The sequence below is a fragment of the Podarcis filfolensis genome (genome assembly GCF_964270895.1).
Source record: "Podarcis filfolensis genome assembly, chromosome: 7".
Classification (NCBI taxonomy): Eukaryota; Metazoa; Chordata; class Lepidosauria; order Squamata; family Lacertidae; genus Podarcis; species Podarcis filfolensis.
The window spans coordinates 57,196,344-57,210,878 of NC_139603.1; the positions used below are offsets into that span (position 1 = coordinate 57,196,344).

Sequence of the window (14,535 nt, forward strand, 5' to 3'; positions counted from 1 at the left end):
ATATAGTCCAGCCCCCCACAAGGTCTGAGGGACAGTGGACTGGCCCCCTGCTGAAAAAGTTTGCTGACCCCTGAGAAAGAGCTTGCCCAGGGTTATTCTGTGAAGACGCAGGTGTTTGAGGCTGGCTTTTATCACACCCAAGCCAAAGTATCATACTGGTTCAGGCTAGGAGCACCAGTGAAGGAAAAGTGCAGCCAGATAAGGCAAAAGTCAAAGAGGGCTGCCCTGGTGGATACAGCTCCCAAAGAAACACAGGCTTCCTAAGGTTTTATTTTTATTTTTCAATTACGACACACCTTCCTCTGTGATGAGCAACCGTTTATCATCCCTGGAAATATATTCCATCCTGATAAGATGGAATAAGAAAATAATTTGAAATGCACAGTTCACTTATGTGTTACTTGCTAACTACACTCTTTGCATTGCTTAACATAATTTCCGCTGAGAACAGAAACACGGCTATTACTTCTATAACTGCTAACAGCACAGATTACTTAATAGGACATGACAAACAAAAGACCAAGTAATATGCTAATTACCACTTAACTGGGAAGGAAGTGCTGCTGTGACCTTTCTCTGCACAGTGTGATCAACTTTCACTAGGATAGGATGGAAAGTTATCTTAATGCCACCAAAATGACAGGCTTGTGCAAATGTTAATAGGCAGATCAAATGGCGCTCACTGTGCCTGCAAGTTTTCAGGTGAAATTCAGTTAATATAATAATAACAATACTTTTATTATTTATATGCCGCCCGTGTGACTGGGTTTCCCCATCCACTCTGGGTGGCTCTCAAGAGAATATTAAAAACACAATAAAACATCAAACATTAAAAACTTCCCATTTGTAAATACAATTGTAGGCAGTTTCATAGCTGTAATTAAATGTCTTTCAGGTGAGTATTCAAAGAAAGTATGTGGGTCAGCATATCATGCATAGTTCTTTGGGTTACTAAAATTTATTAGTGTGTCAACAGTTTCAGTACCCTTTTCCCCTCCTTTAGTTTTCTTAAGTTAAACATTGTTAAGAGATGTGTCCTTAAACTGGTACAAGAATTTTACAATTACAGCAAGAGGCCCCATTAGCGAAAGCACACTTCTAGTTAAGAACAGTTTCAGGTTAAAAACGCACCTCCGGAACGAATTAAGTTTGTAACTAGAGGTACCACTGTATTCCATTAAAACTGCTACATAATATAACATTTAAGCTGCATTGTGTGCTTTAATTCCCCTCCCCCTCAAATATTTTAAAACAAACAATTGTATAAAAGTTTGCTTACCAAATAAAAAGAAAACAATCATGCTAAATTAGATCACTCTCTAGGGCATCAAAACATGCAAACTGAAAATTTCCTAATGGAAATTACCTTATGCAAGTTAACCTCATTAGCTTAAAAAATTCCATTAAAAAAACCACACACAACATCACTAAGTGGGTGTTCTGTAAATAGGTGTCTTAGATGAGTTATTTGGATCCTTTCTTTTCAGTGAGACGTGGTCATTTGCTCTCACTTTGTGGTCCTTGTGAATTTTATTTTTATTTTTTTATTTTTTTATTTTTAGTTAATTCACATTACATGTTAATTGCCATACACCTTGAACATTATACATAACATGAATATATTATTTGTGCAAATTCCCCACATCTAACCCTGCAGCCACCTCCCCTTATACCCAAATGCCCGAGTGACTTCCTTTACCCACATGCGTGATATCCAACTTATTACTTAATAAAAACCTCTAACATTGTGATCATTTTTATTCATTATGATAGTCATTCATCTATTTAAAAGAAGAAAAGAGGAAAACCTAACTTCTTAACTTAATGGGTTCAGTCTATACTTATCCAGAGATTTCTAATAGATTAATCAGGAGTTAATCGGTTAATCCGGTCCTTGTGGATTTTAAATGGCCAGAGGCCAAAGACCAATAAGAATTCACTAGCCTTGATTTTTCAGAGATACTCACAGATGTAATATACAAAGACAACATTAAAGCCATAACCACTACAGATTCAGCAAAACCAGTAAAAATATAAGGTATTCAACTACAAGATTAAAAAGTATGGGCAAACGAAAATGCTTTCACCTATTATGGTAGGAAGAGAATGGTGGGATAGGATGGGGAGTTTCATAAAGAATGTGCCATGTCAAGGGTTGAGGAGCCCTTTTCTCTGGTCACCACCTAAGAACATAAGTAGAGCCTCCTGTAACAGGCTTGTGCCGTATCTAGCCCAGCATCCTGTTCTCACAGTGGCCAACCTGATGCCCACAGAAAGCCCATAAACAGGACCTGACTACTACAGCACTCTCCCCTTCCAGAGCACAGCCACCACATCTGATGGCCATTGATGGTCTTCACCTTTATGAATTACAAGTGCAATGCAGCTAGAAACCTGCAGCTTTAAAAGGCTGGCTGTTGAACAGTTTCCATATACAGTTACACATATACAAGAAAGTGCTCTTGTAATAAAATGCCCATGGCTTACTGGGAAGCAGATAAAAATGATCTCCCAAAGGCTGCCAGGAACTCTCTGTTACTTGGAAAGAGAAAACAAAGCAGGGAGCAAATGGGATAGCACTGGCAAGATTCATCCTAGAACTGTTCATCCTAGAGCTGTCTGTGGCAACGAGTTCTTCAAATAGTAAATTTAAGGCATATCAGAGGCTTGGGAGGAAGGAAAATCACCAGCAGCATTATCAGTTATCATTGCCATGATCTGGCGGTCATTTGTTTTTTTCCACTTACAGCTGGTGCCCTCAGGTGCTGACAGGCAGGATAGCAGCCAGGTCCACTTATTACATCACAAACCCCTGAGGAGCCTTAAGGAGCTTCAGCTTGCCATGTTCCCTTAGAAACTCAAAGACCATCAGAGCAGACAGGCTACCTCAGCGCAGCTGGCCGATGGAAGCCCCTTGCTTGGGAACTTAATGCAGCCCATCCCAAGAAACGATGGCAAGACACAGAAAGCGCTGCAGCTGCAGGTCTAAGCGCCGAGGGGGGCGGCGCAAGAAAGGGAGAAGGGGAAAGAAGAAAAAGAACGCATGTGGCAGGCAGCTAATCAGTAAGAACAACGGTAACCACAGGACACTTGATATTGTCTCTTAATAGTTTCATATTCATTGGCAACTATGAACTTATTCTCTGAGGCACATGGGATGCTAGAGCAGCATACATGAGTGCACATATGCCCAGAGGGTTTTGCTGGCACCCATAGGGCCCTGCTCTCCTGCAGAAATTATGTTCAAAAGCAGTATTTTATTCAAGATAACAGGAGACTTTTTGCAATCCTAATCGTGGTGGGAAGGGGCATTTTTGAAAGGGATAGGGGTGTCACGTAGCTGGTGAGGGATGTTCATCCTTCCTTCCCCAGCTAACTCATAGCACTTCCTGGATGTTACAGCTGGAGGGGAAAGGTTAGCTCTTGGCTTCCTAGCTCCACTCTCCAGGGAGGTTTCCCCTCCCCCATTAGGCTTTTGAAAAGCAAAAACACTTTTTCCAAGCCAAATTATTGGCTGCAGGGGAAAGAGTGTGTTTGCCATGCATGCATGATGCACAGTTGTGGTGCGTGGACTGTGCTCACAATAGTTTCTCTAGTTTGCAAACGTGCCCACAGGCCCCTAAAAAGTTGGTGATCCCTGCCGTAGAAGAACACCATTTGACTCACAACTTGCCCACGTTTAACTTGGCTTAACAGGTGGCCAGCTGCAATCGCGCAAATTAAATGCACACAAGACAGAAAGCTTAAAAGCTTTCAAGCTCTCAGATTTACTTAGCAGGCTCTGGGATGTTCTGGTCTTGTGAGATCTCAGGTGGCCCCATGGGAGCCTCCCAGAGGGTGAGGGGAGGCAAGGCCCACAGAGTGCACCAGCTTCAGAAAGGTAGGGATGCTTGTGCACGGGCAGTTCCAAGTTCTTCTAATATGCAGTTCTGGCTTTACACACACTCCCCAGAATATAACTTCAGTGCAACTTGTGAGTCAACTAAAAGAGCTAAACTAGCCAAGGATGTGTGCATTTCAAGAATCTCACCTGCTTGCACATTGCCCACAGAAATGTACACAGTGATTTCACTATCACACCTCTAAGCAAATTGTTCTTATCTTTTGTTGCAAATTAGGTATGACTTTTAGACGTCACCCATTTAAAGTGATCCTCCTTAACTTTAAGCCTGAGCTACTCCAAAACAGAACAGCTTCAGGGGAGATCCAGGATATTCTTTGTTCCATTAAGACCAAGGTTCCAGAATCCAATGTATGTTCCTTACTTCAGAATACTATGCTGCCATAGAACATTTATAGCTCCATAGCAGCAGTTGTGTTTGAGTGTTTGCCCACAACGCAGCCTCATGTGAACAGGTATCAGGGGTTCTTCACCCATAGCGATTCTGAAGACCTATTCCCACCCGCCCTCACTGACATCACCATTAGTGCCTTTATTCTTCCGGCTGTCAGTCAGAAATTCAACATAAGGACTTCAGCTTGCATGGCAGCTGTTAAAGACACAGCCGCTCTGCCAGGAAAAGATGGCAACCCTAGTCCCATTCTTGCTAAAACTTTTGTAACACTACTGGATTCTGGGAGGGTTAGCAGCATTACGTTGCCTGCTTCTCTGATAAGCGAATATGCACTCTTCTCCATGAACCCACTCCTATCTTCTGCAAAGCCAGGAAAGCTGTTGCTGGTCGACAAGCCACTATCATAGAATTGTAGAGTTGGAAGGTACCCCAAGGGACATGTGGTCCAATCACCTGAAAAGCTGGAATCTCAATTGTGTGGTGAGGCCCCGGGCCCCACAACTCCCTCCAAAATAAATACACAAACACAAGTATATTGGGTTAATGGGATAAATAAAGCCACAACTTTATTGGTTACAGATGTGAATGGTTTAGCTTAGGCAATTGGGTGAAGCAAGACTATAGCCTGACTCCTGCCCGTCTGCAGGAAGTCTCATAAGGTCAACCACCAGAAGGGGGAGCCCTATGATATACATCAATTAAGAATACCCCCTGGGTCACCGTTGGGGTGGTGGCATGGCCCTAGCCCATGCCCAGGCTTCGGACAGGAACCACACCCCCGGATCCCTTTAATGGGAGACCCTTAACGTGGAGGGGCAGGTGGAGGCAACAATCTCCCCTCCCATAACAAGGCTTACACAATGCCTAACCACCACTCGAGCCAAAAGGCTCGCCACCCTTTGGCTCATATATCTCATCTATCGTATATCAAAGATGGCTAGTATATCTCCTCTCACGTCTCCTCTTTCCCAGGCTAAACATATTCAACCCCCTCAACTGTTCCTCATAAGGCTTGGTTTCCAAACTCTTGATCCTTCTGAACTTCTAGAATAAGACAATGCTATTTCACTTGAGCTGCTTCTTCAACAAAGATTTGAACTGTCCTTCCATAGTATCAGCAACCTAAGATAACACTATTATCCAGCTTCTAGAACAGGCATCCCCGAACTCAGCCCTCCAGATGTTTTGGGACTACAGTTCCCATCAGCCCTGACCAATGGTCCTGTTAGCTAGGGATGGTGGGAGTTGTAGTCCCAAAACATCTGGAGGGCCGAGTTTGGGGGTACCTGTTCTAGAAGAAAGGAAGAACAACATATACTTTGCAAGGTTGTCCTTTTAAAGGAAGGTTGGAAAAACCATATGATTTGGAAGTACAGTGAACCAGTAGCACACTGACTTTCCCTCAAGGAGTCCAGCATAAACTGAAAATTAGAAAGTCACACAAATACTTGTCTGTGCTTGTGCTTGAAAAACTATAAGGCAGATTCTCCTACACAACCTGGTGGATCTTGCTTTTGCTGTTTGAGTACTAAAGTACACAATAACACCTCAAGCATGAGAGCTCCAATGCAGACCCACCATAGGCAGGTTATTTATTTATTAATCCATATATATCCTGCCTTTTCTCCAATGAGTTCAAAGTAGTATATATGGTTCTTCAACCACCATTTGCCATGCGGCATGTGGGCTGATGGGAGTTGGAGACCAACAGTTCCTTGAGGACCACAAGTTCCCCATCCTTGCAGCAAGTAAGGCCATTCTACTCAAAGCTGTAAATCTGTCTTTTCAATTATAAACACATTGCGCTCATGTGCTCAACAGGGTATGTCCGCATTACAACCACCTGCCGGTACAGGAGAAAGTAAGAAGGGATCTCCGGGCTGCTATGAAATTGTTTGTCGTGTTAAGCAACCAACCACCACAAAGGAATCTCCTCCTTGACCCTGAACAACAACCATCGGAAGTCATCAGCCACAACATCTAAGGGACCAAAACATTGCAAAACTCTGGAGATGCTGCTGCCTTAATGGCAGCAATGGCAGGCTGTCAATACAGCTACAAAATGCAAGTGATTGTGTGATATATTCCTCCAGCTGATAAGTCTTTTTGGTTTGTTTCACCTTGAGCAGAATTACCTAGCAGTGGAATAACAAAGAATGAAATTGAGAGATATTTGTAATTAACCCTCAAGAATGTTTAGGTTTTTTAGTATTTTAATTAACAGCATTCTTTCAGGGGGAAAACAAACAGAAACAGATTATTAGAAGATTATGCTGTAGTACTGAAGAAAGCCTTGAGGGCCCATCTCAATTGTGCATGCAAAACCTCCTTTAACACTTAAAATGTTTGGGGTAGGTATGCCATATAGTTTCTCACATTTTATCCTGTACTGAAAAATCTCAACTTTATGCAGCTAAGACTATAGCAGAGATGCCACACTGCAAAGAACATTTACTGTGTCAAAATGAGTTCCATTCACGTCAACAAACTGAAGAGAGGAAGTTTCTTTTGAGCCCTATTCCAACTACACATGGAAACTGTTCTTCCATGAGTAGATCGTAAGTGGATGCTATCTGAATTATATGGCTACATAAAAGGTAATGGTAAAGGATCCCTGACAGTTAAGTCCAGTCACAAAAGACTCTGGGGTTGCAGTGCTCATCTCGCTTTACTGGCCAAGGGAGCCGACGTTTGTCCGCAGACAGTTTTTCCAGGTCATGTGGCCAGCATGACTAAGCTGCTTCTGGCAAAACCAGAGCAGCGCATGGAAATGCAGTTTACCTTTCTGCCAGAGCAGTACCAATTTATCTACTTACACTTTGACATGCTTTCAAACTGCTAGGTTGGCAGAAGCTGGGACCAAGCAACAGAAGCTCACCCCCTCGCGGGGATTTGAACCGCCAACCTTCTGATCGGCAAGCCCTAGGCTCAGTCGTTTAGACCACAGAACCACCCACGTCCCCTACATAAGGAGGGACCAAATTCATGGGTTTCCTTTGGGGATGCTAGGTCTTTCCAAGAATGCTTGGTCTTTCCAAGCTTGGCTCCCTGGTATCTGCTTAATTAAAGATGCCAGGGACTGAATCTGGGATCTGCTACATACATGGAATGTGCTTTACTACTACTAATAATAATAATAATAAATTTTATTTATACCCTGCCCTCCCCAGCCAAGACCAGGCTCAGGGCGGCTAACACCAGGTATAAAAACAATTGATTAAAATACAACTTAAAAACAAGATTAAAATACAACATTAAAATGCAGCCTCATTTCAGTAGAAACTCAAATCAAAACTTTTGGGGGATGAAAACATCAAAACTTCACCAAGGCCAACTAGCCAGACTGGTCCTACGTGGGCCAGAAAAAAGCCAGGGAAGTCACCAAATACGAGTTCCATGACAGAAGGAGAAAGGAAAAAGGAAAGGGGGGAGGGGATCAAGCTGATTCCATGCCAAAGGCCAGGTGGAACAACTCTGTCTTACAAGCCCTGCGGAAAGAAATCAGATCCTGCAGGGCCCTGGTATCATGAGACAGAGCGTTCCATCAGGCCGGAGCCAGTGTTGAAAAGGCCCTGGCTCTGGTTGAGGCTACTCTGACTTCCTTAGGGCCCAGGACCTCTAGGGTGTTGCTATTTATGGTCTTAAGGTCCTCTGCGGGGCATACCGGGAGAGGTGGTCCTGTAGGTATGAGGGTCCTAGGCCATGAAGGGTACTAAGTCAGTGTTCCCCAACCTGGAGCCCTCCAGAAGTTATTGGACTCCAACTCTCATCCCTATCAGCCATACTGGCTGGGGTGGTGAGAATTGCAATACAAAACAACTAGAGAGCAGCAGCTTGCAGAAGTAAGCTATTACACAGTAAACTATTAAACACACATGCTGCCTTGTGTGGTATTGACTCACGAAAGAGCAGCTCCTCAAGGTATTTAAAAGGCATCAAATGATGTTCTACTTATATACCTCAAATATTTACCTGACATGGACATCAAATAAAAAGGGAATATTCATGACTCAGGCTTACATTTATATAGCTTTGTATTGAGAGATACAATTAACTCAGATAGCTAACATTTTCAGTTGGAAACATTTTGAAAATATAGTACTGTAGTTACCAAGTTAAAAAGATACAGGGCTCATTCCAGCTGGAATCAATGGAAAAAACCTCTGAAGCTTCCATCAGTTTTTTTTATCAAAACGACTTGAGTTCTGTTTTATGGCACTGATATGGTAATTAGTTCATATGGAGTATAAACATGGATCAATAATGTATCTGTTTCTGGGGCAAAGATCAGGAGAGAATAAGAGACATGATAATACTCCATTATTCTTTTCTTTCTAGACAGATGCTTGTGTAGAAGCTTAATGTAGAAGCTATGAGCTTCTTGTTAGGTAATTTTCCCATTGTACTACCCTGTAGTGTGAGTAACACTATCTTCCAAGACTTCTGAATATCCACAATTTGCTCCCATACCAATTTCACAAATCAGCAAAAACATAATAAGAATGTACTCTACTCAGTGCTGTTTTGCACAGCTTGAGTAAATTGAAGGAAATGCAATCATTCAAATCATTCATTCTAGGCAATGTTATTCTCTTCTTCCTCCTCTCATGACTCTTTCAAATTATCTCTTAAAGTAATTTTCCATGGCTCCCCTCCTGTTTCTGGCATATCTGTGGCAGTGATCATGCCATGGCTCTTTTGGAAATGAGGAACAAGCATTATGAGATTAAGGACAATTTATAAGCAAAGGAACAGTATTTTCCATCTCTAAAGCAGAGGTGAGCAGAAAGTAGATGGGGAGCTACTGCTGGATATCTGAGCTGATATGCAGTAGATTAGGAAAAGTTTCCAACACCCAATTTGTTTAACATATGCAGGAACAAAACTTTTACCAACCTCGCTTAGACTTCTGAAATGAAGCTAACCAGGAGTGGACCTGTGTGTGAATGGACTGTGAGCTCAGTATAGTTCTGGTACTGAAATTTCTAGGCACAAAATGTGCTCAGATTAGGTGCTTTGTTCTTTAACTCTAAATGCATCTCTTTTGCATCTTTCTCTGGCAGGTAGATCTTATCGAACAAAACAAAGTAAATCTGACAAGCTTGAAGTGTGTACTTTCCTGTTATAAAGAATACTTGAATGCCTTATCCCTTACAAACCTCCTTCTCTCACCTGTATGATCAGCTGATGGGGGCCCTTTACTCCCTCTCCCTTTAGAAGAGAGGTCAGTTAGTGTACATAGTTAAGTATTTACTGTGATATCATCTACAGAATTCCCTGTTTAAGGAGACCTACCTGGCTTATTCTGCATCCATGCAGGACGGTGGTTAAATAACTCCATGTTTCCTCTAACCTGTAGGCATGTCTAAACAAAATGATCCTATCATTCCAAATGAAAACACAGAACACCCTTTATTTATGTAGCATAGCTAGAATACTGCAAAAGGCATACCATTCTGTTCATGGTAGTAATGCTTTCTGATTTAATTCAGACCAGTTCTCCAAGTTGAAATAAAAGATGGGGTTGCAATCCTATCCACATCTACCTGGAACCCTGAGAAAACTAATGTATGCATTCAGTGAGAGGGTGCATGAGGCATATTGTACAGGATTATGGACCATTTTGTGCCAAAGCTATGATAGTGACAATGTTTAATACTATAGGGATTTAGCTACAGTGCTACCCAAAGGCATATGGAGAACTTACAGTAGGAGCCTTAAAACTGCAATCCTAGCCATAATTTCCTGGGAGCAAATCTCGTTGAGTTCAATATGGCTTTACTGAGTAGGTATGCACAGGTTTTGTTTATTTCTTTGGAACATTTATACCCCACGTACTAACTGAAGTTCTTGAAGCAGCATACAATATATTTAAAATACAATAAAATAGACATAGGATTTCTCTGTGAATCTTCTAAAAAAATTAGTTGAATTGTCTGTTCTGGTGAAAAACATGAGCTGCATGAAGCAAAGAAGAAATATTAGTTGTCAAAGCACAGTACCATCTTGTGGTACTTAACAGTATTGTTTTTGATAAATTACCTTGAAACCTATTTTAAATGGATTTTGAGCCACAGCATAAATAGATCTGGGAAAGATTTTATTCTTTTTAAGTATATCCAGTGCTTTTTTTTTCTTAAAAAGTGTTTAGAGGTATTCTCATTTTGACTCAAGAAAATCACCATTTTATAGTTTAAATCGGGGAAAATAAATACAGTAAATGGACAAAAGTACAGATTCACAAAATGTGTACCCCTGTCCCCCCCCCCAAAAAAGCACTGAGTATGTGTATGGGATTCAGTAACTGTGCCACAGCCTCAAACGTCTTAGGAATAAAAAACCTGTTTCAAGTATCATTTCCAAAGAAAAAGCTATTGGATCAAACACATAAAAATTGCAGTCCACGCAATCTCACTTCCATTTTTTAACCTGCTGTGGAAACCAAGGCTAAGAACAAAAACAAATTTTTATACTTTTCTTAGGCTGCAATCTTAACCCCACTTACATGGGGCAAACCCGCTGAATTCATTAGGGTTTATTTATGACCGAAAGTGGTTCGGATTGCAGCTTAATATATTTAATCACTGACCAGTCTGAACTGCATTGCACTTTTGAAATTGTGGAGTAAGTACAGTACAGGGACTGGGACAGAGCACGCCTATTCCATCTATGTACCAAAGTTTTCCACGGACCCTGTCTCCCACCGCCGCATTCGACAGCAGCAGTTGGCTGTTCCCTGTTTATTTTGGCAGCCATATCTTTGGCACCATCATCGACAGTTCCAGGACGACTAACCCACCGCTTTCATTTCACACACTAGGGCAGGGTTGGGGACCCTGCGGCCCTCCCGACTCTCACCACCACTACGGTCAGGGGTGATGGAGTCACAAACCAACCCCAACTTCCCCATCGAACTACTTCCCAATCCCTATCCGACTACATCCCCCACTATCCAACTCTCCATGAGCACCGTTTGCAACATTGCATGCTGGGAGTTGTAGTTGACGTGCCGACCATTCGCTGCCGCATGATTCTCGTCGTCTCTATGGTAAGAAAGCCGCGTTGACGAAACATCCGGTTGCCGTTCGTTTTCCCTCCACAGCGGAACTAATCCCTCTGACCTTTCGTGGAGCCGGGCAGCGTTCTTTGCGCACGTGGAGAGAGAGAGAGAGAGAGAGACCGTTGGCGACCCTCTCGCGGAAATGGCCGCGTCGTCCGTGGATGACCTGCTGGCTCGCGCCGAGGAGCGCGAGGCGGAGACGCAGCGCAGCGTGACGGTGCACAAGGAGCTGGAGCTGGAGTTCGACGTGGGCAACCTGCTGGCGGTGGACAAGAACCCGGCGCCGCGTGGCGCGGGGGCTGGCTGCCCGCAGCGCGAGGCCCTCCTGCGCGCCTTGGCCCGCGACAACACGCAGCTGCTGGTGGGCCAGCTGTGGGCGCTGCCGTCGGAGCGCGCCGAGGGAGGGGCGGCCCCGGTGGTGGCGCGGCTGCCGGACCCTTCGACGCGGCTGCCCCGGGAGAAGCCGCTGCCCAAGCCCAAGCCCCTCACGCGCTGGGAGCAGTTCGCCCGGCTCAAAGGCATCCGCCCCACGCGGAAGAAGCGCGGCACGCTGGTGTGGGACGAGGCGGCCAAGGAGTGGCGGAGGCGCTGGGGCTACCAGAGGGCCGGCGGGGACCCGTCCCGGGACTGGCTGCTCGAGGTGCCCGACTCGGCCCACCCGCTCGAGGACCAGTTCGCCAAGAAGCGCCAGGAGAAGCGCGAGAAAGTGGCGCGCAACGAGTACAACCGCCTCAGGAACCTGGCGCGCGCCCACCGCGGAGGAGCCGGCGCCTCCGCTGAGCTGCATCCCACGGGCCACCAGGACCGCTCCGAGTTGGGCCGAGTCACCGCCCTCGCCCGCGTCTCCACCGCCTCCGTCGGCCGCTTCCAGCCTCGCCTCCCCAAGGAGCCTCGCGCGCCGCAAAGCGCCCGGGGCAAGAAGCGCCGCTTCGGGCCCGTGTTGGGAGACCTCGACGGGGAGAAAAAGAGGCAGCTGGAGCTGGTCCGGAGCCTGGGCAGCAAAAAGACGCCTCTGGACCTGACCCGCGCCGTCAACAAGCAGCTGCGGGAAGACGAGGCCGAGGCTGCCAAAGCCAAGGGCAAGAAGCAGGGGCAGCGGGGCAAGAGGGGCCGGCGGCAGCAGCAGAGGCCCGGTGGGGCCAAGGGCAAGAAAAGTGGAGGGGCAGCTCGGAGAGGGAAGGCCGGGAGACCGGGAAGTGGTGGCTTCAAGGGGAAAAGAAAATGAGCCTGGCCACCAAGGATGACAGGAGCAGCTGCCCCCAGTGTGCATCATCTAAGGAGAACTGAGGGCCTCAGCAAATTACAGGACTGTCTCTTAATTATGGTGACTATGTTTAAGAAAACGTGGCCTTGACTTGCAGAGACTTTTTCTCTACTTAGACAGTGGTCTTAGACCCTCTTGAGAACTTTGTTAGGCCAAGGAAACAAAAGTGGGGTGAGACCTTTATCCCTCCAAAAAAACAATCCAGACCCTGAGCAATAATACTTGACTGAATTGGAGCTGGAGTGGCCTTGAGAAGGCAGGTCTTTTCACTCTGCAAAGAAGAAAAGTTACATAAGACATATGTGAAGATCTCATGCAGCGTATAATTTCCCAAAAGTTACAGAAATCCAGTTCATTCTATACTGTGACTTGGATTGACAATAGTCATAAAATCATGGCAAGGGTGTGCTGAAATATTTCTAAGGTTCTGCACCATACAAAATATAATCCTAATAGGCTTTCTTTACTTTTAGTGATATCTGAAGTGAACATCTTTAAGAAGTCAAACATGTGTCTGAAAATCTGTAATGATGACAATGTGAGTGCAGATAATCCTGCAAAGTAATACGGAAAGAGCAGAGCAATTCCAGACCACATGCTTACTTCTTTTTAGCCTAGTAGTTGAATCCAATCCAAAGTTTGATATTACAGGGATCTTAAATATTGATGTAACTTTGAGGATTCCTGTGTTTCTTTTGAAAGTCACAGAAGTAACTCATTGATTTGAGTCTGAATTTGTGTTTTATATAAATATTTTATGTTGTATAATAAATAATGTGTCTTCGTCTTAAATTGGGAGCTCACTAACTTAAATTCATAGGTTAGAAATGTTTTTCTCAACTCTTATAAAACCTGGGAGAAACCTGAATTATGTAATTTTCAAATAATAGATTCTAATCTAGAAAAACCCTACAAGCCTGATTTCTTTTACGATGTTTTAAGTATTCAGAGATTACCATAATTTCATTCTATTAAGATGAACACATATATCCTTGCATGGAAAATGCTACAGCTCACTCTGTTAAAAACATTTTATGGATACTTAATAACCTTTATTTGTGAAAAATGCACAGTGTTGTTAGTACAGATTTGGTAGCCTAAGTTTTCATTAGTCATGAAAAACTAAGGTTTCCTTACCTTTTAAAAAGAGGAATGTATATGAAAATATTACTAGTTGTACAGTCTTCTTGAGAGCACTGCAAGAAGGCTGTTCTTATCAGCTGGTCATATTTGAAAGCTGCTTTCTGCTTACTTAGTGGGTGCTTCCTTCCCTCCTCCCCACTTTCATTCCTATAGGTTCCTGAGCAGCCTCTCCAGTGAGTGGGACCGCTGCTGAACACGTAGCTTTGTCATATGGGGCTGCAGTAGAGGGGAAGGAACTACCTGAAATGGGCAGGATAATCTTTTGCCGGTGGAGTACAATATCACTTTTCAAAGGACGGGACCCCTGCTGAATATTGTGAGCTTTGCTGGTTTGTAATGGGGTCTGTATTTAACTGGGTTAAAATACTAAAGGTAAGGTAAAGGTACCCCTGCCCATGCGGGCCAGTCGTGTCTGACTCTGGGGTTGCGCGCCCATGTCGCTTAAGAGGCCGGGGGCCAGCGCTGTCCGAAGCTCTTCCGGGTCACTTGGCCAGCGTGACAAGCTGCATCTGGCGAGCCAGCGCAGCACATGGAAACGACGTTTACCTTCCCGCTGGTAAGCGGTCCCTATTTATCTACTTGCACCCAGGGGTGCTTTCGAACTGCTAGGTTGGCAGGTGCTGGGACCGAGCAACGGGAGCGCACCCCGCCGTGGGGATTCGAACCGCCGACCTGACGATCGGCAAGTCCTAGGCGCTGAGGTTTTACCCACAGCGCCACCCGCGTCCCTTGGGTTAAAATACTAGTTTAATGCAAATTCCATACCAGGTTAC

At 44.5% G+C, this 14,535-nt stretch overlaps 1 protein-coding gene and 2 long non-coding RNA genes across 3 annotated transcripts; 2 read left to right on the forward strand and 1 right to left on the reverse strand.

The window, feature by feature from the left end:
* Nucleotides 1–206: 206 nt before the first annotated feature.
* LOC310766867 lies at nt 207–2,627 on the reverse strand. The gene is made up of 3 exons (XR_014550479.1): nt 2,488–2,627; nt 540–688; nt 207–346 (listed from the first exon to the last, which is right to left on the reverse strand). It is a non-coding gene; the product is annotated as an uncharacterized lncRNA (long non-coding RNA).
* A 221-nt stretch (nt 2,628–2,848) lies between these two features.
* LOC310766838 lies at nt 2,849–6,478 on the forward strand. The gene is made up of 2 exons (XR_014550432.1): nt 2,849–3,075; nt 6,117–6,478. It is a non-coding gene; the product is annotated as an uncharacterized lncRNA (long non-coding RNA).
* A 4,733-nt stretch (nt 6,479–11,211) lies between these two features.
* Nucleotides 11,212–13,531, forward strand: RRS1 (ribosome biogenesis regulator 1 homolog). Its single transcript, XM_083623391.1, has one exon. The coding sequence runs from the start codon at nt 11,498–11,500 to the stop codon at nt 12,578–12,580; it is 1,083 nt and encodes a 360-aa protein (XP_083479517.1). The 5' UTR covers nt 11,212–11,497; the 3' UTR covers nt 12,581–13,531.
* The last annotated feature ends 1,004 nt before the right edge of the window (nt 13,532–14,535 follow it).

Coding starts and splice junctions, on each gene's coding strand:
- RRS1 (XM_083623391.1), top strand. CDS start 11,498: ATGGCCGCGTCGTCCGTGGATGACCTGCTGGCTCGCGCCGAGGAGCGC.